We start from the raw sequence: 21,807 nt of genomic DNA, 5'->3' as shown, positions 1-21,807 counted from the left end.
TTCTAGACTTCTAAAATTTGCATTGATTGAAATATTTTGAGGGCAATGTGTTTTCCTCCAATCTCTTTGCTCTTCAAAATGAAGACCTTCAGAAAATAGCCCCCTGACGAGAAAGGAATTCTAAAATGTCCTAAACAGACAGGCCCGAGAATGGAAGGAGGAGAGAGAAAACAGACATTCATTTTAGCTGACAGCTTTAAGCCAAATCAAGGAAGAAAAAGGAAACAAAAACAAACAGGAACTGGCTCCACCTCCCTTTCCTGAGTGCTTGTCAAAGACCCCATCAAGGCCACATTGCACTCTTTGTCAAAAAGCAAGCAAGAAGCAGCAAAACTTGCCTTTACGGATTTCCCTCCTGTCCCAGGGCTTTGCCAGCTTCCATTCTGCCTCTGATAGGTATAAATAACTTTTGTTTCTTCTCTCCAAAACTTCGGGTGCATGTTACATCCAATGAATGTTTTTAAGTGCTATCTGGTCGGGCTGCTGGTAGCTTAGGGCATCTGTCCCAGGCCTGCTCCTTTTACTACTAGCTGTTCCCCCAAACCCTCTATTTCACAGACTCTTAGTCCCAAAGTGTTTACCTAACACTCCCCACACAGGGCTTCTTAAAGACTCCTTTCTTCTTCTAGTTTTCTGAGATCAGAAGGTTCACCTGAGAGAACAGGGCCAACCTTAGGAAGGATGGGTGAGAATATCTTGCCTCAGGACCCCTTCCTTCATTAAGAACAGTCACGCTGTCACTCCCTCCCCCCAAACAGGCAGCTCCCAAAGACAGGGTACAGGGGTGGTGCGCTCCAGGACACTGGGAATTCCCGAGGGAGGTTCCTCGGGCATTCTCGGCTCCATCCCTGAACCCACATCTCCTCACAGCCTAGGAAGAAAATTCTGCGCGACTACAATTTCGGTTTCCAGTTTCGGTTTCCAGTTCGCTTTCAATTCCCGCCTGAAGGCCGGCTGCACGTTGGCGTTACTCTGGAGGGAGGAGCGAGCGACGTGTTGCAGAGGATTTCTGCACAATCCTCCAGACCTCTCTGCACCGCGAGCAGAGGAAAGTAAATCTCCGCCTCTCGTTCTGGGTCCTACTAGGGGGCTGGGCAGAGACAGAGATCCCCGCACAGATGGACCCGACCCCGGACCTGTATGCGACCCCTGGCGACAGGCTGGACGCCTTCCTGGAGCACAGCCTTCAGCCCCGCTGGGATTGGAAGGAAGAAGGACAGGATGCCTGGCAGAGAGTCGAGAGGTTCTTTCGGGATCAGTGCTTCCGGGATCAGCTGGTTCTGGACCAAGAAGTCAGAGTGCTGAAGGTTCTCAAGGTGAGCTCTCTGCATCCTGGGCGCAGGTTCCGACCCTGCCGCGGTGGGGCTTTGGGACACTGAGGGGAGCAGGAGCCAGGAGGAGAAAGACTCTGGCGATCCAGTTCTCCGAATGTCAAGGAGCCAGATGCAATGTGGCCAGCAGGCCTCTATTATAAAATATGTCCTTTGTAACTTCTTGCTTTAAAACTCCCACTTTACCTACAAGGTGAAAAGAAAAGCTCATGGTACTGACTGCCTGTGTCAGAAACTACAAACTACCAGAAGACACTTAAAGTTTGAGGGGTTTTTAGGGGCTGACCAAGCATGGTTTCTCCTAGGAATGTATTGAACTATAATTCAACTTTTTTATGCTGTTCTCGATATAAAGTGTTTGCACCAGAAGCCTAGCATTTGTTTATTTCCCCAGATTGAAAGACTTTGCCCATTAAGTTAAGCAGATCAGATGTGCCTGGTGTGATAAGGGCTGCAGAGACTAAGACTAATGAAGAACTCAAAAGCCTTCACAAGCATTAGCTACAGATCATGAGCTTCAAAATCAGAAAGTCGGCTTCCTGTAGTTGCTTTAAAAGATACTATTTGCACTTCTGGACTCTTAACGCCTGCACACCTCTGAACTTGGTGTAGGGTACCTTTACTGTATCCACCTCTTTGCCTGTATTCTCTGACTCAAACAGCAAAAACTGAAATCCCTACCAGAACCAGAAACGCCATACACATTGTCTTAAGGATGATTCTGAAAGTGCTCAAGGGTTTTCACTATGTTCTAAACAAAGCTGTCCTACAGATTCGAATGTGTGTTTTTAGTGGGATATTCCTTTTATGTTATTCCAAATGCCCATATCTTGAAGGTCCTATTTCTGCCTTTACCAAGTCTGTGAACCAAGTAAGGACTATTCATTTATACAGGATAAAGATATAGTTTTATTTTTCTTCTTACTCTTAACAATCTCTGTTTCCAGAAATTGAAGCACTCCTAAAATAATTATCATGTCCTGTCTTGAGCAACATAAAAAAAATGCCTTAAACAAAGTTACACTGAAGCTAAAGACCTTATTTGAAAAAGGAAACTGGTAGATAAGCAATAGCATCAGGATATATGTATATATAGTGTGTATTACATATGTTACATTTCACTTTTATATTAAGAGGAAGGAACACAAAACACTTTTCTCTCTACCCTTGTTGGCCTCTTTAGCCATGACATTTTTTTACAGTTGCCTCCACTTTTCCCGGGTTCATCCATCCATCCATCCATACTGGTGAGAGAATGATGTGTTTTTCTATAGTCAAATGTATGGATCCATTTGATTTCCTCTCATGAGTGGGACAGAGAGTCTTCAAGTACTAACAGTAACTTTTGTAAGGATTTCTCTTACTATATTTAATCACCACCTCCACCTGGGCCCCATATTCCTTCTTTTTCTACTCTTTCTACTTGTATTATTTCTACACTTTCTACCCTTTTCTACTCTTTCTATTCTTTTCTACTCTTTCTACAATGTATTCTTTATTACACAAATAATACATTGAGTTACAAAGATATAGGAAAATACATCACCTTATAGATCTTACTGCTTATACATAAGCATCATTAATGTTTCAGTACACTATGACCACACTTTCGGTTATATAAATAATTAAAAAATATTTTCTTTCATCTCTGTTGCTAAAAGAAAGACTTTAGACAAATTAAATTCAATAGACTATACCTGAGCAAAAAAAAGGTTCATGAATCGGGTTGTCACTCAGAACCAGAGGCGCTTCAATGAGCAGATGAGCAGTAAGCTCAAAAGCCAAAAAAAGTGGGGTGAACACAGGGACAAAGTAGTGAAATCACTGTTTGGTAGGCATCTGTCTTATATAGGCAGAATTTTTCATATTTGGCTGTGGTCTGATCAGTCCAGTGACAGTCACTGGCTGAAGCTTAGCTATTTTTGATTGGCTGAAACCTGGTTCCATGTTATACTCCTTAAGTCAGGATTTGGTTTACTTGTATACTAATAATACAGTTTGTTATGTAGAAAATCAAAGGACAGAAAGCCTCAGAATAATGGCCTCCTGCTTATTTAATTTTGCAATACTTATGCTTATTTCTTAAGACACCATAAACTTCTATTCCAGCCAAGATGGAGTAAACAGCTTACAAAGTATCTCTGTTACAAATTACAGCCAAAACTCTGGATGAATATCAAAGAGCCAGGACTTCGGAACTCTGAAAATTAAACTGTAAGAGGAATAATGGGGACTGAAATCAGAACTTGAGCGACCTAAAACAAGGGTGACTGGACTGCAACAAGCTATTAAGACACACAGAGATTTAAATGGATGCCAAAAGCTTTGAGGAAAGTCAGTCTAAAAAGGTTACATACCTGTGGTATGATTCCAGGTACCACTGGCCCCTGTCCAACAGAGACTTAATTCCTGGAATGTGCACCCCTGCCCATACCCACGGTTACCAGAGTCCAAAGATGCCCAAGTCCCTTATATAAAATGATGTATTATTTGCGTATAACCCACCTACATTCTTAATTTTAAACCATCTCTAGATGACCTGTGGTACCTAAAATGATGTAATCGCTATGCAAATAGTGTTTTGTGGTATTGTTAGGGAATACTGCCGAGAAACAAGTACGTACATGTTCAGCACAGACTGTATTTTTCAAGTATCTTTTGCCTGAAGTTGGTTAAATCTGCTATGTGGCACTTTTGTCACAAAGGGCTGACTATATTTGGTGAAACAATTAAAAACAGTGATACAATAATAAAAATAATACAAATAAAATGATGTAGTATAACAGGTATTTACATATCACCTTGCATCAGCAATAAAAAGTAAACTAGAGATTGAGACACACAGGAAGCTGTGCATAGATAATGCGCAAATACTCCGCCATTCTGTATAAGGGACTTAAGCATCCTCAGATTTTGGTATTTGAGGAAGCCCTGAAACCAATCCTTTGGGATAAAAAGGGACCACTGTATGTGGCACTCTCAGAATGACAAGATTATACAAATAGAAAACAGATTGGTGTTTCGAGGGTTTAGGGATGGTGGAAGGGAGGGAAGCGTGTGGTTATGAAGCAGCTGGATGAGGAACATCCTTCTAATGATGGAGTAATTCTGTATGTGGATTGCAATGGTCATTCTGTACCTTGATTTTCACAGGAATCTACACACAAGGTAAAATGTGGCATCAATGTTGACCTTCTGGATTTACTATTTTCTGTAAAATGTGCTGGCAGGGAACACATGCCTGTAATCCCAACACTCCAGGAGGCTGAGGCAGGAGAATCACAAGTTCAAGCCCAGCCTGGGCAATGTAGCGGCTTAGTGAAAATCTGTAGCAAAATGAAAAAGGAGCAGGGGATGTAGCTCGGTGTGAGGGCCGTGTGTTCCATCTCCGATAACAGATGTAACTGTTGGGAAGACTGGGCGAAGTTCACAACCAACCTCTCTCCTGTCTTTATAACTTCCTGTGAATCCATAATTATTTCAAAGCACAAAGTCTAGAAAATGTTTGTACATACACCCATATATCTGTTTATACAATATATATTGCACAAAACATTCAGAAAAATGTTTAGCCAGAGCTGTCCAATAGAACTTTGTGCCATGATAGAAATGCTATCTATGCCACTGTCTTTGGGCAGCTACTGAACATTTGAAATAAAGCTATTTTTATTTCATTGTGGTTAATTTAAATTTAAAAGGATATCTGTGGCTGCTGCCTACCACGTTGGCTAGTGCAGGTCTCGGAGTGGAACATTTAAGATGTTGGATAAGATGCTGGTAACTGGCTGTCTCTGGCGAAGGGGTTAAGGTCCTTGGAAAGAATGGAGTTTTACATTTCATTTATAGCTTCTCAATTGCTTATTAGGTATTTGATTTTTACAATCCAGTGAAAAGATGTAGTATGAGTTTAATGTCTCTTCAGAGAATGCTAGGGAACAGAAGGGTTTGAATTTTGGATTTTTTTCCTCAGATTTTAGAGTATTTGCATGCACATAATGAGACTCCTCAAGGGATGATGTCTACGTCTGAACATGAAATCCATATACGCGTAGTATCTTTTCTCTCTGCTTTGATTTAAATTTATTTTTTAATTTTTATTTTTATAACTACAAGCTTGCAGAACGTAATGATTACATTCTCCATAGAGAGTTGGTGCATGTACATAACACATCTGAATTCTCTTTCCATTCCCTTCCCCTCCCCTCCTTCATCCTTCCCTCCATCCCTGGTTCCCTTCCGTGCTGCAAAATCAATCTCTCTTTCTCTGTCTCTCTGCTTCTCTCTTATTTATTATCTATCTTTTATTTTGCTCTTTCATTTATTTTTCCCTTATGAAGTATGCTTAGTCTGCAATTTTGTGCAATATTTGTACATTTTGACTGTGATGTCACATGAGGTCTTGTGGAATTTTCCACTTTTGGTGTCCTGTGAACACACAAAAAGTTTTGGATTTTGGAGCATTTTGAATTTCTGACTTTTCAGTCAGACATGCTTAACCCATAATGCTTACAACAAACTCACTGTGTATGATAACAGCCAAGGGCTTCTTTGGGGGGACCCGTATGTAAAGGCTGCCATGAGGGCTTCTTCCTTGCTTGATCTCATGACCTGCCAAAAAGCATCAACCACAAAGCATCGAGTCTCAGCAGAAATAAGGTTCTGCATTGTCATCCTCCACAGGCCGGCTCTTTCGGGAAGGGGACGACACTGAACCATACCTCGGATGTCGACATGGTTCTGTTTCTGAGCTGCTTTACCAGCTTCCAAGAGCAGGCAAAGCACCGAGGAACCATCATTGACTTCATTAAGGAGAGACTGGATCACTGTAGTGAAAGCCTGGCCTACAACATCACGGTGGTTCACTACAGACAGGGATCCAGGAAACCTCGCTCCCTAACCTTGCAGGTCCAGTCTAAGAAGAGCAGTGATGTCATTCGCATGGATGCGGTCCTGGCCTTCGATGCTCTGGGTAAAGATGGTGGTGGGTGGCGGGTGGAGCCCCTTTACCAAATGGCTTCAGAGTTTTGGGGAATGGAAACCAATGGACTTTGCCCTTTTTCAGGGAGATTGGGTTGGGGCTGTCCTTTGAAGAATTAAGTCCTTCAATAAATACACATGTTACCATGTCTCAGTATTGCCTGAGAAAGGGGGTTTCTCCGAAACAATGAATTTCTACCCACCCTAAGGAGAAAATACCTGTCAAACTCTATTTTTTATTAGTTATTTATTTATTTATTTTTGCACTAAGGATTTTTAAGCCCAGGGTCTTCACACTGAGCCACATCCTGATCCCTTTTTTATTGGGGGGCCAGGCAGGGTCTAGCTAAGTCACCAAATTTCCCAGGCTGGGCTTGAAGTTTCAATCTTCCTGCCTCTGCCTCTAAATGGTAAAACTACTTAACACTTTGTTAGTCAGTTTTTCTCTGCTGTGACAAAATACCTGAGAATAACACTTTAAAGGAGGAAAGGTTTATTTTGGTGCATAGGTTTTAACTCCAGGGATTCATTGTTTGTGGGCCTGTGTCAAGGCAAAAACATCATGGCAGAAAAACACAGAAGAATACAATTACTCTCCTCCTGGCAGCTGGAAACCAGAGAGAGGAAGAAAGAGTGGACAATGGGGAAGAGGAGGATATGGGAGAGGGGCAAGGGACAGGAAAAGATCCTGAGAGAAAGGGGTCAAAGATACGATGTAGCCCCAAAGGCCATGCCCAGTGACCCATTCTCTTAAGCTAGGCTCCGTCTCCAAAGTTCCTCACCTCCCAATAATACCATCAAATTATGAATCCAACTGATGAAATTAGAGTCCTTAGGGTCTCATCACCTGCCCAAAGCCCCACCTCTGGAAATTACTGCATTAGGGACCAAGATGTCACCACATATGCTTTTGAAGGACATTCCAGACACAAGCAGTAACACACCTCCAAGACCGAGAATACCAACTGGTTAAATGGGCCAGTACCAAATGTAGGTAGAACCATATAAAACTAGTTACTTGACCATGTTTCACCCATGCAAAGGGCAATGTCCTATGTTCTGCTTAAATTTACCTACTTCATGGAGCTGTTAGCCTGAGGATTCCCTGAGTTTAGCTCAGTGCCTGACATATTGTATGTTTTTGGTCAATGCAAGTTATTTTAAATCCATGTGTCTTTTGGGTGTGCTACCAAACCATCTAAGCCTCCATTTGTTTAGCTATAAATCGAGAAGGGTAATACTATAGTGAGAGCTGCCTAAAATGATTTATGCACATGCTGTGCTCTTTCCATGTTCCTCCCCTCAAAGAGTAGAGGAAGAAGGGGTGGGCACTGGACAGGGTACAAGTGGTGAATAAATACTTTTTTCCTCCCAGGACCCCTTTGCCCAGACTCTAAACCAGCACCAGAAATTTACGAAGATTTAATAAGCAGCTACAGTCATCCTGGGGAGTTCTCACCAAGCTTCACAGTGTTGCACAGGGACTTTGTCAAAAGGCGCCCTGTTAAACTGAAAAACCTCCTGCGGCTGGTGAAATTCTGGTACCTGAAGGTGAGAGGGTGTGCATTGGGCTGGGGGACGCAGAGGTGAGGAGGAAGAGCAGGGGAGTGCCACCCAGTGGTTCTTTTTTTTTTTTTTTAAAAAGAAGGAGAAACAAAAAAAGAAACAATTAGCTAAGGGTAGCAGGCAGATGAAACCACGGAAGTGAATTACTAGTGTAGTTGGAAATTATTTGTAACCTATAGAACGGAGATCCGCATCCCCAGGGTCACAAACCAGTACCAGCTCATGGCCTGTTAGGAACTTTGCCCGCAGCAGGAGGTGGGCAGTGGGTGAGCCAGGGAAGCTTCCTCCCCATCTGTAGCCACTTCCCCTTGCTCGCAGCACTGCCCGAGCTCCGCCTCCACTCAGATCAGCAGCCGCTGCTCTGAACTGCACATGTACGGGACTCAGGTTTACATTCCTTGTGAGAGTCTAATGTCACAAGAACAGAAATAAAGTACATGATGTAATAATAATAGAAATAAGTACACAATAAACGTAAGGGGCTTGAATCATTCCCAAACATTCCACTTCTCCGTTATCCTGCAGAAAAAGTGTCTCCCACGAAGTGGATCCTGAATGCTAAAAAGTTAGGGAAGCTGCATGGAACACCAGACAGCCTTAGTGGTAGCCGTAATTGTTGGTGATGGTGTTTATTGTTGCTGTGCTCTGTTGTCTTCTGAAGCATCCTGTCCTGCTTAAAGCCTCCTGGTTTTAAGTACCTTAAGGGCAATTAAATAGTTCCTGGTGAGCACAAATATGATTTTCAATAAGTTTGAGACCTCAGGTATTTCAGATATCAGTAAGAACAACTACCATTTATTGAGTACGAATTATGTTCCATGATTTATGCTACATACAAATGCTGTATATTTTTCTCACTCGTGTGTGTGTGTGTGTGTGTGTGTGCGTTTTGCTGGGAAATGATTCCATAGCCTTGTGCCTGCTGGCAAGTGATCTACCACTGTGCTCCACCTCTACCTCTTTTTGTTTTGAGGCAAGCTCCTTAAGTTGCCCAGGCTGACCTGGAACTTGCAATCCTCCTGCCTCAGCTCCCCCAACACCTGAAATTATGTTCAACTCACTGCATCTTGTTACCTACCCTATAATGTATGCATTATTTATTATTTTCATTTTGGAAATGAAAAAACTGAGCTAAAATGGGGCTCAAATTTGAATACAAGCATGTCTGCCGCTTGTGATCATGATACAAAATATTCTTTATAATGGTAATTATTTTTTCCCTCTGAATATTGCGGTGGACTGATGTTTTAAAAATTGAAACTGGGCATAGTGGCCTGTGCCTGTAATCCCAGTTACAATATTCCATGTATGTAACACAGTTTATCATTTTCTTGGCACTTACGCTTGTATGTGAATTTTTTCCTATGTGAAACTTAAGGCTATTTTATCCTGTTACCAACACCACTGGGATTCCAAGTGAGACTGCAATAAACTTGTAAATGAACTTTGGAGGAACTGCCCTTTTCAGCTTACTCCTTCCCTTTCGTCTTTCAATTTCATCTTCTGCATGTTTTCATTCTCTCCAATTATTTCTATGTTCGTTATATTGCTTTCTCCATTCCAATAAAAAAAACATGGACTGACAAAGCCCAGACGATCCACAAGGGACCTCAGCACCCTCTTTCATTGAAATCTTAGTAACCCCAGGAAAAAAGGACAGCTAGGCCCCACCTTTTCTTGGCTTGGCTTAGCTTGAGCTACCTAATACAACACAGAGACCTGAGGCTTTTTAGAGTGTCAATCATCTCACGTTCTCTCCTCAACCTCTCTGTCCAGTATGTGAAATCCAGGTATCAAAATACAGCTCTGCCCTCAAAGTATGCACTGGAGCTACTCACTATCTATGCCTGGGAAATGGGTACTGACCAGCAAGAGAACTTCAACATGGATGAAGGATTTGTGGCTGTGATGACTCTCCTCAGAGATTATGAAGAAATTTGCATATACTGGACCAAGTATTATGATTTCCAAAGTGAGATTGTTGGGAATTTTATTAAGCAACAATTGAAGAAGACGGGGTGAGTGTCCTGGTTGCATCACTTTCAGCATCAAGAGACAGGAAACTCAACCACAACAGCTTTTGTTTGTCTGTTTGTTTCTTTGTTTGTTTTGTGGTACTAGGGATCAAACTCATAGCCTTGCACTTGCCAGGCAGGCACTCACACCACTGAGCTAAATTCCCATCCAGGAACAGCTTTTTTTGAAAGAAAAAAATTTTTGAAGGAATTGATTGGCTTTTGTAACTGAAAAGCCCCAAGATAAAAGAAGGTTCAGGTATGGCGGGATCCAGAAGTTGACTGTGTCATCAGAGTTCTTTTATGTGAATTGCTCAGCTCAGACTTTCCCAGGATTTTACCTGCAAATGCAGGTTAACTTCGTCATGGTTGCGTCTAGCCTTCTCATCTGGACATATACATTCCAGGATGAGAAGGAACATCCCAAGCAAAATCTCAGAAATTCATTCTGACCAGATCAGCTTAGGTTTCATCTCCAATCCTGAACCAACAGCTTCAGCTTGCAGAGAATCCTTCCTACACAAAGGCGTGCACACTTGCATAGATCTGAGTGCCAAAAGCCAGGGTCCCACATATGACAGGTCCTTTCTTTCCAACAGGCCCATCATCCTAGACCCAGCTGACCCTACCAACAACCTGGGCGAGGGAAGAAGATGGGACCTGGTGGCCCAAGAGGCTGTTAACTGCCTGCGTCAGCCCTGCTGCCGGACTGATGACCCCAGCCAGGGCTGGCATGTACAGGTATGACTCTCCTTCCTATAGCAGGACTCACTTCTGCCCTCATGTTAATCTCAGATGAATCCTCCCAGCACCCAAAGGTCCTGAGACAGGAATCGTCTCCCACAGGTTATGCAGTTCTTGCCTTCTGCGATAAATGTCTGGTCTCCATTCTTTCAGCTACAAAGTGAGCAAGAATTTCTGCTCCGCTCTGTAGCCAACTCAGAGATAGGCTCAGAATATACTCATGTATACATATCCCATGAGGTAGCTTTTCCCCTTTTGTAAGCTGTCAAAAGTGCAACTTCTTGCTATTTAAGCAAAATACTAATAGATGTTTCCCCAAAATATAAAGAGGATCACAGAGCTCTGTTAGGGGAACAACCCTGGCTGCACACCTCCCTGTGGGCAGGTTTTTTCCTTATGAGTCACAGTTGTCCTGAGTCAGCACCCTAAGTAGCAATCCAGTGCTAAGGACCAGGGATAATCTACTTCCCCAACCAGAGCTACACTAAATGAACAGGAACATAAATCTTGGTTCAGTCGGTCTTTTCAGCATAACTAGTATGATGATTCAATAAATGGAAATACTTTATATATCTAGCATCTGTCACAGATATTTTTAGATGCCTTTAGACTTTTGCTATTGTAATAAATGTCCTTGAACTTGTGAAACAGTATAATGTTTAATCTCACAATGGCACTGTGATATCCGATGGAGATACTAACATTTCTACCAGGTAACAGGCAAGGACATTAAATAGTTCCACATGGGAGGAGCGTCTTGGGAGACCTGTTGCCCCTTGTAACTCCAGGGTACTGAACCAAACAACAGAGTTTGACCCAATGATTCTGTAAACCTGGGATGTTCAAATAGTCTCCTTTGCTAGAAAGATCTTATGACTGTTGTCCCACATAACTGTAAATAATGCTTCCCTTTATTTTTGGAAATGTCTCAATAGACAATAAATTAATATCATCAGTGGCCAGAGAGAGCCTTTGGAGATGACAGGCAGTCATGAGCACCCAGATGCCTTTATCTGCTCTTCCTTCCCTTGCAGCAAGCAAGGGACGTGCAGGTGACAGTGAAACAGACAGGGAAGGAGAACTGGACACTCTCAGTGAATCCCTATAGCCCCATCTGGAAGATGAAGGCAGAGATCAAGAAAAGAAATTGTAACACTGGAAATCAGCGTCTATCCTACCAGGAGCCAGGAGGGGACAGGCAACTGCTCAGAAACAAGCACACCCTGGCATCCTATGGGATCTTCTCTAAGGTGAACATCCGGGTGTTGGAGACCTTCTTTCCTGAGATCCAGGTCTTTGTGAAGGATTCTCATGGCCAGAGCAAGCCTTATGCCATAGATCCTGATGACACCATCCTTGACCTGAAAGAGATTATTATGGAAGCTGGAGGACCTGCAGTGGAGGATCAGATATTGAAGTTCCAGGGTCGGACACTGAGAAATCATGAGAGCCTCGACGACCTAGAGATCGAAGACTCTGACACTATCATGCTTATTAGGAGAAGCTGAACGATTCCAGGAGCGCCTGTAATGTAGACTCCCATGGTCCTGTTCCCCACCCCACCCTTTTCTACTCACTGTGCTATTTCTGAAACCTAAATATACACCCCTGCATAAAACCCTCCAATGTCTCCCCATTATCTACAGAGTGAAGTCCTTTCTTACCCCTCAGTCGCTCCTCAGCATTCAGAATACACTGCATGTTTCCTAACATTAGCAATTCCAGAACTCTGACTGCTGGGTCACAACTCCGTCACTTTAAGTCACCTGTCCTCCCTCTCCTCCCTGTTTTCATCTTTCAGTGCCCCAATTTCTAAATCATTGAACCTCACACCAGTACAACCAGCATCGCTTAGCAAGTGCTTAGAAAGGAAAATTCTCAGCTACATTCCCACACTTAACCTGAGTCATATTCCCAGGTGGTCGAACTCAGGAGCCTGTGTCTTAATAGCCCTTCCAAGTAATTCCAATGCGTGCTCAATTTGGGGACCACTGCTGGGTACTCTACACAGCTGACCAAGTCATCCTTTTCCCTTATCCTCTGGCGTACTCAGATCTAAATTCCGAAAAAGCGCCTGAGCCGTCACTATGTCCCTTTGTTAGATCATCTATTTCCTGTCTGATGAGACTTGAGCAAACTATGTCTTACTGCTTCTGCCCCGTGAACTACAGTGGTATCTGCCCCGTATCAACTCTTGGCACATATTTACTGAATAAAGGAATGAGTCCAAAAAAAAGATTTTGAGTCTTTCATTGTGGTCTTTATAGGAGTCTCAGTCCAATGCACTTTTAGAGTCCAGATGGTTGGGGAAGCCTCCAAGCCTGTGTCTCATTCTTTGAAAATGCCCACAATACCCTGTTGGACCTGATCTCCCTGCTCATACCCAGTCCTGCCTTTCCTCTCTGTCTAGACCTAATCATAACACAGGGCATCACGACAGAATCTTTCCAATGCTTGGCTATACTTTGTCAATCTGATTTCAAATCCTGAAGTGTGGTATCAGATACAGTATGGTCTTATCTAGTTAAATGAGGGTGAGCCTGTAAGCAGAAGTGCAGACAAGACTAGTGGGATCTGGACCAAATTAGAGCATTGACCGGAGCCGCAGGAGACAGGAGACCAAACTCGAGCAGGATCAGCTCTCAAACTTTATTGCGTACAGCGAACCGGACCTAACAAGGTCCGCCACCCTCAGTGTTGGTTCCTCTTCCGCCCGTTGGCAGGAACAACCTCTTATAAGGGGAAGCAGTATCCAATCACAGAGAAGCGCGTCTAACAAGCTGATAGGCTAGCGTCACGGGTAACTGGGCAGATATGACAATTTGGCGGGCTTGTTCAGGCCGGGAAGAACCCGGAAGCAGGAAATGGGCGCCATTCATAGGCGGCTTCCCACAGAGCATCACCCGAGCCCATACTTCAGTAAGAGAAACTGCCATCAGCACAGAGAAAGAAGCCACACATAGAGACAAAACCAAAGTCCTCATATGTTCCTACGGAGAGAAGCTATACAGCATCAGGCCTGACTGTTCTTTTCCTATTAAATTGTCCCTAAATCTTTTCCTCATCCCCAGTGGAATAAGCAGCCATTGAGGATGATTTACTTACTGTACTTTCTGCCCCAGGACCTTTCACTGAGATCTACCTCAGCAGCTCAATACAGTTCTTTTCTTTATTCCTCAGTGATGGATTCTGCCCCTACAGGGCTCTGCCAGGCTCACCATGGTGGTGATCCAACATGCCACCTAGAGCCACATGTCCAGCCAAAGCAAACTTCTGTGTTCTTCTAATCCCAAGATCAACTTCCTACTCTTCTTTTGTGTGGATGCACAGAAGATCCTCCAATCCTCTGCCGACACCACCATCCATTCTCCACCCCCAGCCCCACTCCATAAAAGCCATTTCCCAGCTTCCCCTGTTTGAGGGTCCTTGCAATCTCCTGCAGCCCTCCCGCACTAGCAATAAAGGGTTTTTCTTATCTCTGTCTTTGTCTCCCAATGACACCATAAAACCTAACACTCAGTATATTAATTGTTCTATACATTTGTATAAAGACATTTATACCACACTGATTTTTTTTATCGTCACAGTTGCCCTGGAAGTTAGATGAACCAGTTGAAATGATCCTTCCCCACTTTATAGATGAGAATACTGAGACTTAGAGAACAGGAAATGGTGTTTGGAGGGCAAGTTCTATGGAAGGGGAATCATGGCACTGCTGCGGGAACTTCCTGGAGTTTCATACATCATCTGGAAGGAGCACCTTTCTTTCCCACCTTCTCTGCACTTCCCTCAGTAGACAAATGTCCTGAAATCTAGCCTTATCATCCTGCCAAATTACTCAATCTCTTTTAACAAATCTTGTTCCCATCAAGTGACTTCACCCTCTGCTAAACCTGACCCAAGATAGACCTAATCCATTGGCTAGGCTACACCAATCAGATTATGAGTTCTGGGAACCACTATTTTTGGCCATTTTTTCTATGTGCTAGGCATAGCAAAGTTGTTGGCATTTATTTTATTGCAACAGGTTTAGACTGATAATCATTTTCCCAATTATTGAGGATATATAATCCAAACATTAAGCATATGAAATTCTTTACTGAGTGCCTGACATACAATAAGCACTTAATAAACACAGCAGCTACCAATTGTTACTAGTTCAATCCCCACATCCTCCAAGTTCTCCAGGGTGGGGTAGAAGAAATTCTGAAGAGCTGTATCTTCTCTGATCTTGGCAGTTTCTGCATTTCTAGTCCTGCAAAAACCAAATAGCCAAAATAGCAAAAACAAAATAGACGTGGCAGCAATTTCTGTTTCCCCCCAATACTTTATCTCCCTTACTTCCACAGGAATAGGCACATTTTTGTTTGTTTTGTTTATTTAAAGGGTCTTGCTATGTAGTTAGTGCAGCCTACCCTTGAATTTGCTTACACAGTCCAGGTTGGCCTCAAACTCAAAACAATCCTCTTGCCTTGGCCTCTCAAGTACTGGAATTACAGGCGAATGTCACCACATGCTGCAGTAAATGCACCTCTAAGGACTAGAGATGACATTTTCCAGCCTCTGTTGCACTAACCATGACAGTATGATAAAGTCCTGGTGAGTTTTGTGCATATATTTACATGTTATTCCCAAAACCTGCATGTGTCTCTTGAGTCTGGAATCTGCGGGAGCTATCTCCTGATGTGTATCCAGGAAAAAGGATGAAAAAATTGTAATATTTAGGCACTGACAGGATTTCTGTGAAAGTCTCTGGTCTCCAGGTGGCTTGAGACAGGGTACATTTCTGCTGTGGTGCCCAAGTTAGGCAAGGAGACAGCATGTAAAACCAACAAGCCCAAGAGCTGAGCTGCTTTGTCTGAACACAAGGGGTCATCATATACTGAAGAATAAAGATCACCTTATCTACTTCTAAACAGGGTGCATGCATGACTGTGGGCTTCCGGGGGGCTGCAGAAAACAGACAGACACACCAATGTGTCAGCATGAGCTCAATGTCATGGGTGAAGATGGGGCAAGAGAAACCCAAGGAGTTTGATCCAGATCCAAGAAGAGATTCAGAGAAAAAACAAAACACCAGGATTTCCAAGAGGAAAGACCTTGAACTCCTGACCTTTGCATTTCTTTTATAACCTGGACTGACTTTCCCCTCCACCCTAGGTCCCACACCTTAATGGATATTTGCTAATGTCCCATTGGTCAACTCAAGCTGCGTAGCCATGCCCTGATTCAAGGGAAGGGGAAATTGGCCCAACTCCTGACAGACGGAACTGCAAAGACCACACTGCAGAGAGAGATCCATGTGGAGACGGGAAGAATTTGAGAGTGTTTTATTCAGTGCTTTTATTTTCTGTTGCTAGCTACACAATAAAGTACCAGCGAGAGGTAAAGTTGTAAAGAGGTTTATTTTGGATCACAATTCTGGAAGTCTAAGGTCCAAGGGCTACATCCGGGAATGACCTTGTTGCTGGCAGGGTCCCAGGATGGCTCAGAGCATCACGTGGCAAGAGACACAGAGTGACATCTGTGTGCTTCTCCTGGCCTCTCTCCTTCCTATAAAGCCACCAGTACTCAGTCATGGGGCTCCGCACTCATGGCTCTATTAATCACTCCCAAAGGCCCCAGTTTTAAACACCATAGCTGGCTTAACTTTCCGTCTCTTTCATACTGTCCAGTGGGCATGAGACTCCAACAATAAATTTCAGAGAGGGTAAGCCACAGTCAAACCACAGCAACCTTGACTTACACTTTTTCTAACCTATTGTATTCAACAATCTCTCTCCACTTGACAGAAACAATTGCTGTCTCCCAAGGCATTCTCTGTTCCCTCAAAAAGCACATCAGTGGGGGTCCTCCTAACCGTTACATTGCATAAAACAGACCTGGAAGTTCAAAGGTGTTAACAGTCGGCAAGGCAGCCCATAAGCAATAGGCAGAGAAGAAGCAGTGATCCCTCTTCTGGCTCTCAGGGAAACAATTTTTAGGTACGTTCTACACAGCTCCTCAGAAGAGGAATTGAGTCCCAGTTGTCCACAGCAGTTATTGATTTAATACTAGTCCTCAGATGAGCTTCCTCAATGCCCACATTTCCTCCCTTGAAGTCACTTCCAGCACAAAGCGCCCATGTGTGAGCCCTTATCTCATTCTCTGCATTACAGGAGCCCAAGTCAAGATGATATCTGTTTTATACAGGCTGACAGATACATTTTGTCTTCTCACTTTGTTGATAGTTTTTCAGGATTTATAAAAGCCTTTCCCACAACCAGGGAAACTGCTGATACTTGCTAAAGTTCTGTTACAGCAAATCATTCCAAGGACTAAGTTGCTAGACTGCCATTCTGGTTTCGCATCACTCAGGCCCTAGATCTGACCGTCCTTTTCCTGCTCATCTCTGCCTTACCAAGGCCACATGGCCACGACTCACGGGTTGTCATGTTTTGTTATCCACTTTGGTTCCTAATTTCTTACATTCTATTAATGATCATTTTTACAGCAGGACTCTTTAACAGTATTGCCTACAGACACCAACGTCATGCATACCAGAGACAAGCCTTACTGACCTACTTTTTAACTTTTATGCTTTCAGATGGGGGAGTAAGCACCTCTCATAACTTCACTCCTCCTAATCCCACATTTAATTTTCAGAATTCTGCCTTACCGTGGAAATGTTTCTACTTCAACATGGTCCTGATAAAATGACATGTCTAAATCAAAGGCACCTTCCCTTCTACCTCACCTGGGCCCTTAAATATGACAGTACCGTGTCTCCTCGTAACATCTTGTCTGTTTGTTTTTCCAATCTAACATACGTACATTCACCAGTGAAGTTGTCCTGGCTAAAACACCTGGCACCAGCTTCTACCTGGGCATCAACCATCACCCCATTGACTCCCCTAGGCTCCAGGACAACACCCCCTGCCAGCAGGAAGTAGTTACAGAGAGAAATCTTCGCCCCTTTTCATAATAATCATAAGAAGGGATATGAAAGGGTTTTGGCCCAAGCCAGATACTGTAGCCAGTAAAGCCAGGAAACTCCTTAGGAATCTACCTCTGGTGCCAAACAAAGACCAGTGGGCTCCCTGTGCATCCCTAATGCCCCCCTTAGGTTCAACCCCAAGCCTAGGCTACTTATATGCCTCACTCCACGTGTTCCATGGAGAGATCGAAGACCCTGGAGTGGAGATGGCTCACCCTGGGGGGTTGGGGGTGTCTCTCCCCGCATTCTCAAAATAAAGGTGATTTATATTTCATACTTCTTATCTTTTCAGCCGCCGCCGGTCCTCCCCCACAGTTCTATCAATATCCACTTTCACAGTTTCCTCTTCCTGCCCCAAACCTAGCCTACCACCTTCTTATCTACTGGTTCTCCTTCCTCACAGAAGAATGCTCAGCTGAGCAGCATTGCAGCAAAGCATAAAGCTGACACATTGCTGCTTCTTTTAAAATAATGCGTTAGACTTTCTAATGCATTAGTGGCTGAATAACTGAAGGCTGCTTACCCTGCAGTTGCCATGAAAGTGAACAAAAATCTAACACAGAAGGTCAAGATGGTTCATGGTTAGTCATTCTTGTGTCACTTTGATGTTAATCATCTGGAACCATAAACAGGGCAAACAGTGGCATCTTACACTGCAGGTTTGTCAAATTGTCACTACGCTTTATACTGTGACAGCATGGTATTGTTTAAGGGCTAGGTTCTACCAAACATTGGAACTGCTCAAGTTCTTACGAACTTGTAGAATTTGTGTAATAATAAAATGATACGTTCCATTGGAGGTCAGCCAGTATGAAAGTTTCAGTTGAAATCCACTATGATTGACAAACTTTTGAAAAGGTTATCTACACTCCTGATCTCTATCCCTCTCACACCACTTCCTCTTCAACTCCTGGCTTCTGTTCTCACTTGTCACATAAAACTGCACCCACTTTGGTCACCAATAGCTTCCTGGATCCTTCTTCGACCTAGATATCTTCACAGAAGCATTAGAAATATTGCTAGATCTCTCTCATGCATGCTCCTTCTTTTTTCCTTGTTAATGTGCCCCTAAGCAATTACTCCAAGGACAGTATTACTTGGCTTTTCTGTAGCTGGAACAAGATACCTGACATATGCAACTTTAAGAAGAAAAAAAAAAAGCTTATTTGGGCTCATGGTTTCAAAAGCTTCGGTCCATCCTCAGCTAGGCCCAAGCCAGAAACATTGTGGGGGAAAAACATCGTGGAGGAAGACTGCTCAACCCATGGCAGCTGGGATACAAAGAGAGCAGGAAGAAAAAAGCCAGAGAGAGAGGAAAGGGTTGGGGACAAGAAAACACCCTGCCAGGTCACGCCACCAGTGCTCCAGTCAAGTCCTGCTTCCTAACAGCCCATTCAGTGCCCTCATGATCCGACTGCCTTCCAAAAGGCTCACCTCTGAACACCGAAGACTTTGGGGGGACATACTGAACCATAACAAGGACCAAGCCAGGGAGCTGGTGCTCATCCTTGTCTTCCCTCAGTCCCTCTCCTCCTACCTCTAGTTACCAAGTCCTGTCTGCACTTCCTTCAGAAGATACCTGGAAGCCCAGCCCCTCCCTCCACCTCCACTGCCTCCAGCCTGGTCTGGCCATTGTTGCCTCTCACACCACCGCACACCATCCCACCCCATCTCCCGCCATCTACTCTTTGTCTCCTGTTCCCTGAAATCTATCCTCATCATAGAAGCACCAGGTTAAGATTCTAAAGTCTAACTGATCACGGTTTACCACTACTTTCATAATTAAAATCACAGCTGGTTCAATTGGCACCTGACCCAGTGAGTCACTTCCTCTTTCTTAAAACAGTATCTCGCAGCTTCCAAAACATCACTGCAGATTTTCCTCTACCTCACTAGCTACTCCTCATTCTCCTTAGGTGGACTTTTACAATCCCCAAGCTCTGAATAAATCAAAGGCTTTAGGGCTCAGCCCTTGACCTTTCTCTTTGCTTACTCTTCCTGCTTTCCTTCTTCCAATATCTCCATGCTTTAACTATCTCCATGTTGCTCAGTGCCAAGTTTGTATCTCAAATCCATACCTCTTCTTTCCTAGATTCATACATACAACTCTCTACTCCGCATCTCTTGGATCTCTAGTAGACATCTCAGACTTCAAAATTCAGTTCTTCATTCACGTCCATGCTGTGCTCTTCCCCAGCCTCCCCTGCGCTGAAGGCAATTCCATCTTTCCAATGCCAAAGCCTTGGAGCACACCTTGAATCTGATCTTTCTCTAACATCATTACTCTACCGTTAGCAAGATCTGTTAGCTTTATAGTCAACATATATCTAGTAGGACCAGCAACTCAGCATGTGCCTGGTGAGCTCAAGGGCTTGAGTTTGATTCCCAGTACCAAATAATAATAATAATAAATCTAGTGAAGTGATACGTCTGTGATTTCCTTTCAAATAATACAGAAGGGAAGCTGTGGGTGAAATGTAACTAAAAGAAAATTATCCATAACTTAATAATTGTTGAGGCTCAGGCAGGCCAGACAAAGCCCTGATGGCATGTTGAGGAGGCAGCACCCAGCTGAGCTGCAGGGAAAACACAGGGTTCCTAACGATGCAGCACAATGGGAGGCAAAGCCCTGGGGAGCAGGGACGAGGAACCATGTCTTAGTCCAAGCTTTGGATCAATCAGCCTGGGCCAGGCTAAGTAATATAGCACCATAAACCCTAAAACAAAAGCAATAGAGCATTACATTGTACAGAAGGCAAGATATGGACAACTAACTGGGAAAGTCTCAGAATAAAATTTAATAGAAATCCTTGGGGGTGGAGGAATAAGCCAGCAAGCAGAAAAGAACACAGCAGTTAAATTCAGCAGAAGAAAAGTAACAGACTATGACGAAGGTGACAATTATTGAGCTAAAGATGTTTAGAATCTAAAACTTAATGGAACACTTTCAGGACAGAAGATAAAACCGGTTTAAATGTTTACTTTATTGGATCTATACACCTGTTAAAAATAAACTTGTTGCAAAAAATTAATAATAATTATTGGAGCTGCTGAATAGTACACAGAGATGCATTACATGATTCCAGTTTTGTTTACATTTAAAATTTTTACCTCTGTCTGCCTTCGCTGCCACCACTCTATTCAAGCAACTAGAGTAGCTCTGGCCTAGACTCTGGTGGACCCCTGATTTCTCTCTCACCTGCCCTCCAATTCTCTCCTTTTAAACTAATTCCCCAGCTCAGCCCCTGCAACCTGTGTGATTGTCTCTATGAAGTGAAACTCAGACCATGTTCCTCCTCTGCTCAAAACGCTCCAAAGCTCCCCATTTCATCTGGAGCAAAGCCAAACTCTTAATAGTAGTTTTCAAGACACTATTTACCTCCCTGCCCTTTACTAATCAGCCTCAATCCCGCTTTACCTCCCTCCTTGATCATTTTATTTCAGGCACAATGACGTTCCTCAAACCCACCATGTTACTACCAAACTTCATGGAGCACATGCTGTTCATCCCGCCATGAAAGATCCTCTTCCCTCTCGTACGTATGGTTTGCTCTTCAATTCCTTTATGTCTTTGCTCAAATGTCTCCTTTTCAAGTAACCTCATACACACATGGAAATTAAATATCACCTTCCTGAACAATCAGTGGGTCACAGCTGAACTTACAGAAGAAATTAGACAGCTTCTACAACTAAACAATGCCAGTACAACATATCAGAGCTTATGGGACACAATGAAACAGAAGGAAATTTAGAGCAGTGGATTCCCACATCAGAAAAACAGCGAGCACAAATAAACAACTTAATGTTGAACTTGAAGCTTCTAGAAAAAGAAGAGCAGGTTAAGCTCAAGTACACCTTTTCTGAGCACCTTCTAGTACAACACTAAACACATAAACACTGCATTTATAGACACTCAGAGAGCCTGGCCACTCCTTCCTCTGCCTAACCCTGTTCAAGTTACGGTCATTTGACCATCAGAAGTAACCTGTCTGTTCACTGCAGCCACCTGGCATATAGCAGTTGCCCAGTAAGTACTTACTGAATAAATATAAATGTCTGCATGAAGGAGCAAACAAATGAGCAGCACCCATGATGCAATCCCCACCCTCGTCTCCAGGTACAGCTCTCACCTCTGGCCTCCTTGCTCCCCATACTAAGCACACGCAACACCTGAATCCCTGACGCGCATGAGCACCGG

General features: G+C 43.5%; 1 protein-coding gene and 1 pseudogene across 1 annotated transcript; both read left to right on the top strand.

Moving 5' to 3' along the window:
- The first annotated feature begins 255 nt into the window (after window positions 1–255).
- LOC100722668 (2'-5'-oligoadenylate synthase-like protein 2) lies at window positions 256–12,869 on the top strand. The gene is made up of 7 exons (XM_003477732.5): window positions 256–396; window positions 871–1,316; window positions 6,012–6,300; window positions 7,684–7,859; window positions 9,651–9,892; window positions 10,489–10,630; window positions 11,668–12,869. Exons 2-7 carry the CDS (start codon window positions 1,119–1,121, stop codon window positions 12,139–12,141), a joined length of 1,521 nt encoding a protein of 506 aa, XP_003477780.2. The 5' UTR covers window positions 256–396; window positions 871–1,118; the 3' UTR covers window positions 12,142–12,869.
- Window positions 12,870–20,158: 7,289 nt separating this feature from the next.
- LOC100734669 (programmed cell death protein 5-like) lies at window positions 20,159–20,517 on the top strand (annotated as a pseudogene).
- The last annotated feature ends 1,290 nt before the right edge of the window (window positions 20,518–21,807 follow it).

The sequence above is a fragment of the Cavia porcellus genome, unplaced genomic scaffold, assembly GCF_034190915.1.
Source record: "Cavia porcellus strain 051 isolate PalLab524CR breed Dunkin Hartley unplaced genomic scaffold, mCavPor4.1 scaffold_16, whole genome shotgun sequence".
NCBI classification, from domain to species: Eukaryota; Metazoa; Chordata; class Mammalia; order Rodentia; family Caviidae; genus Cavia; species Cavia porcellus.
The sequence above is the reverse complement of the archived record's forward strand: the minus strand, read 5'-3'. Positions and strand labels throughout refer to the sequence as shown.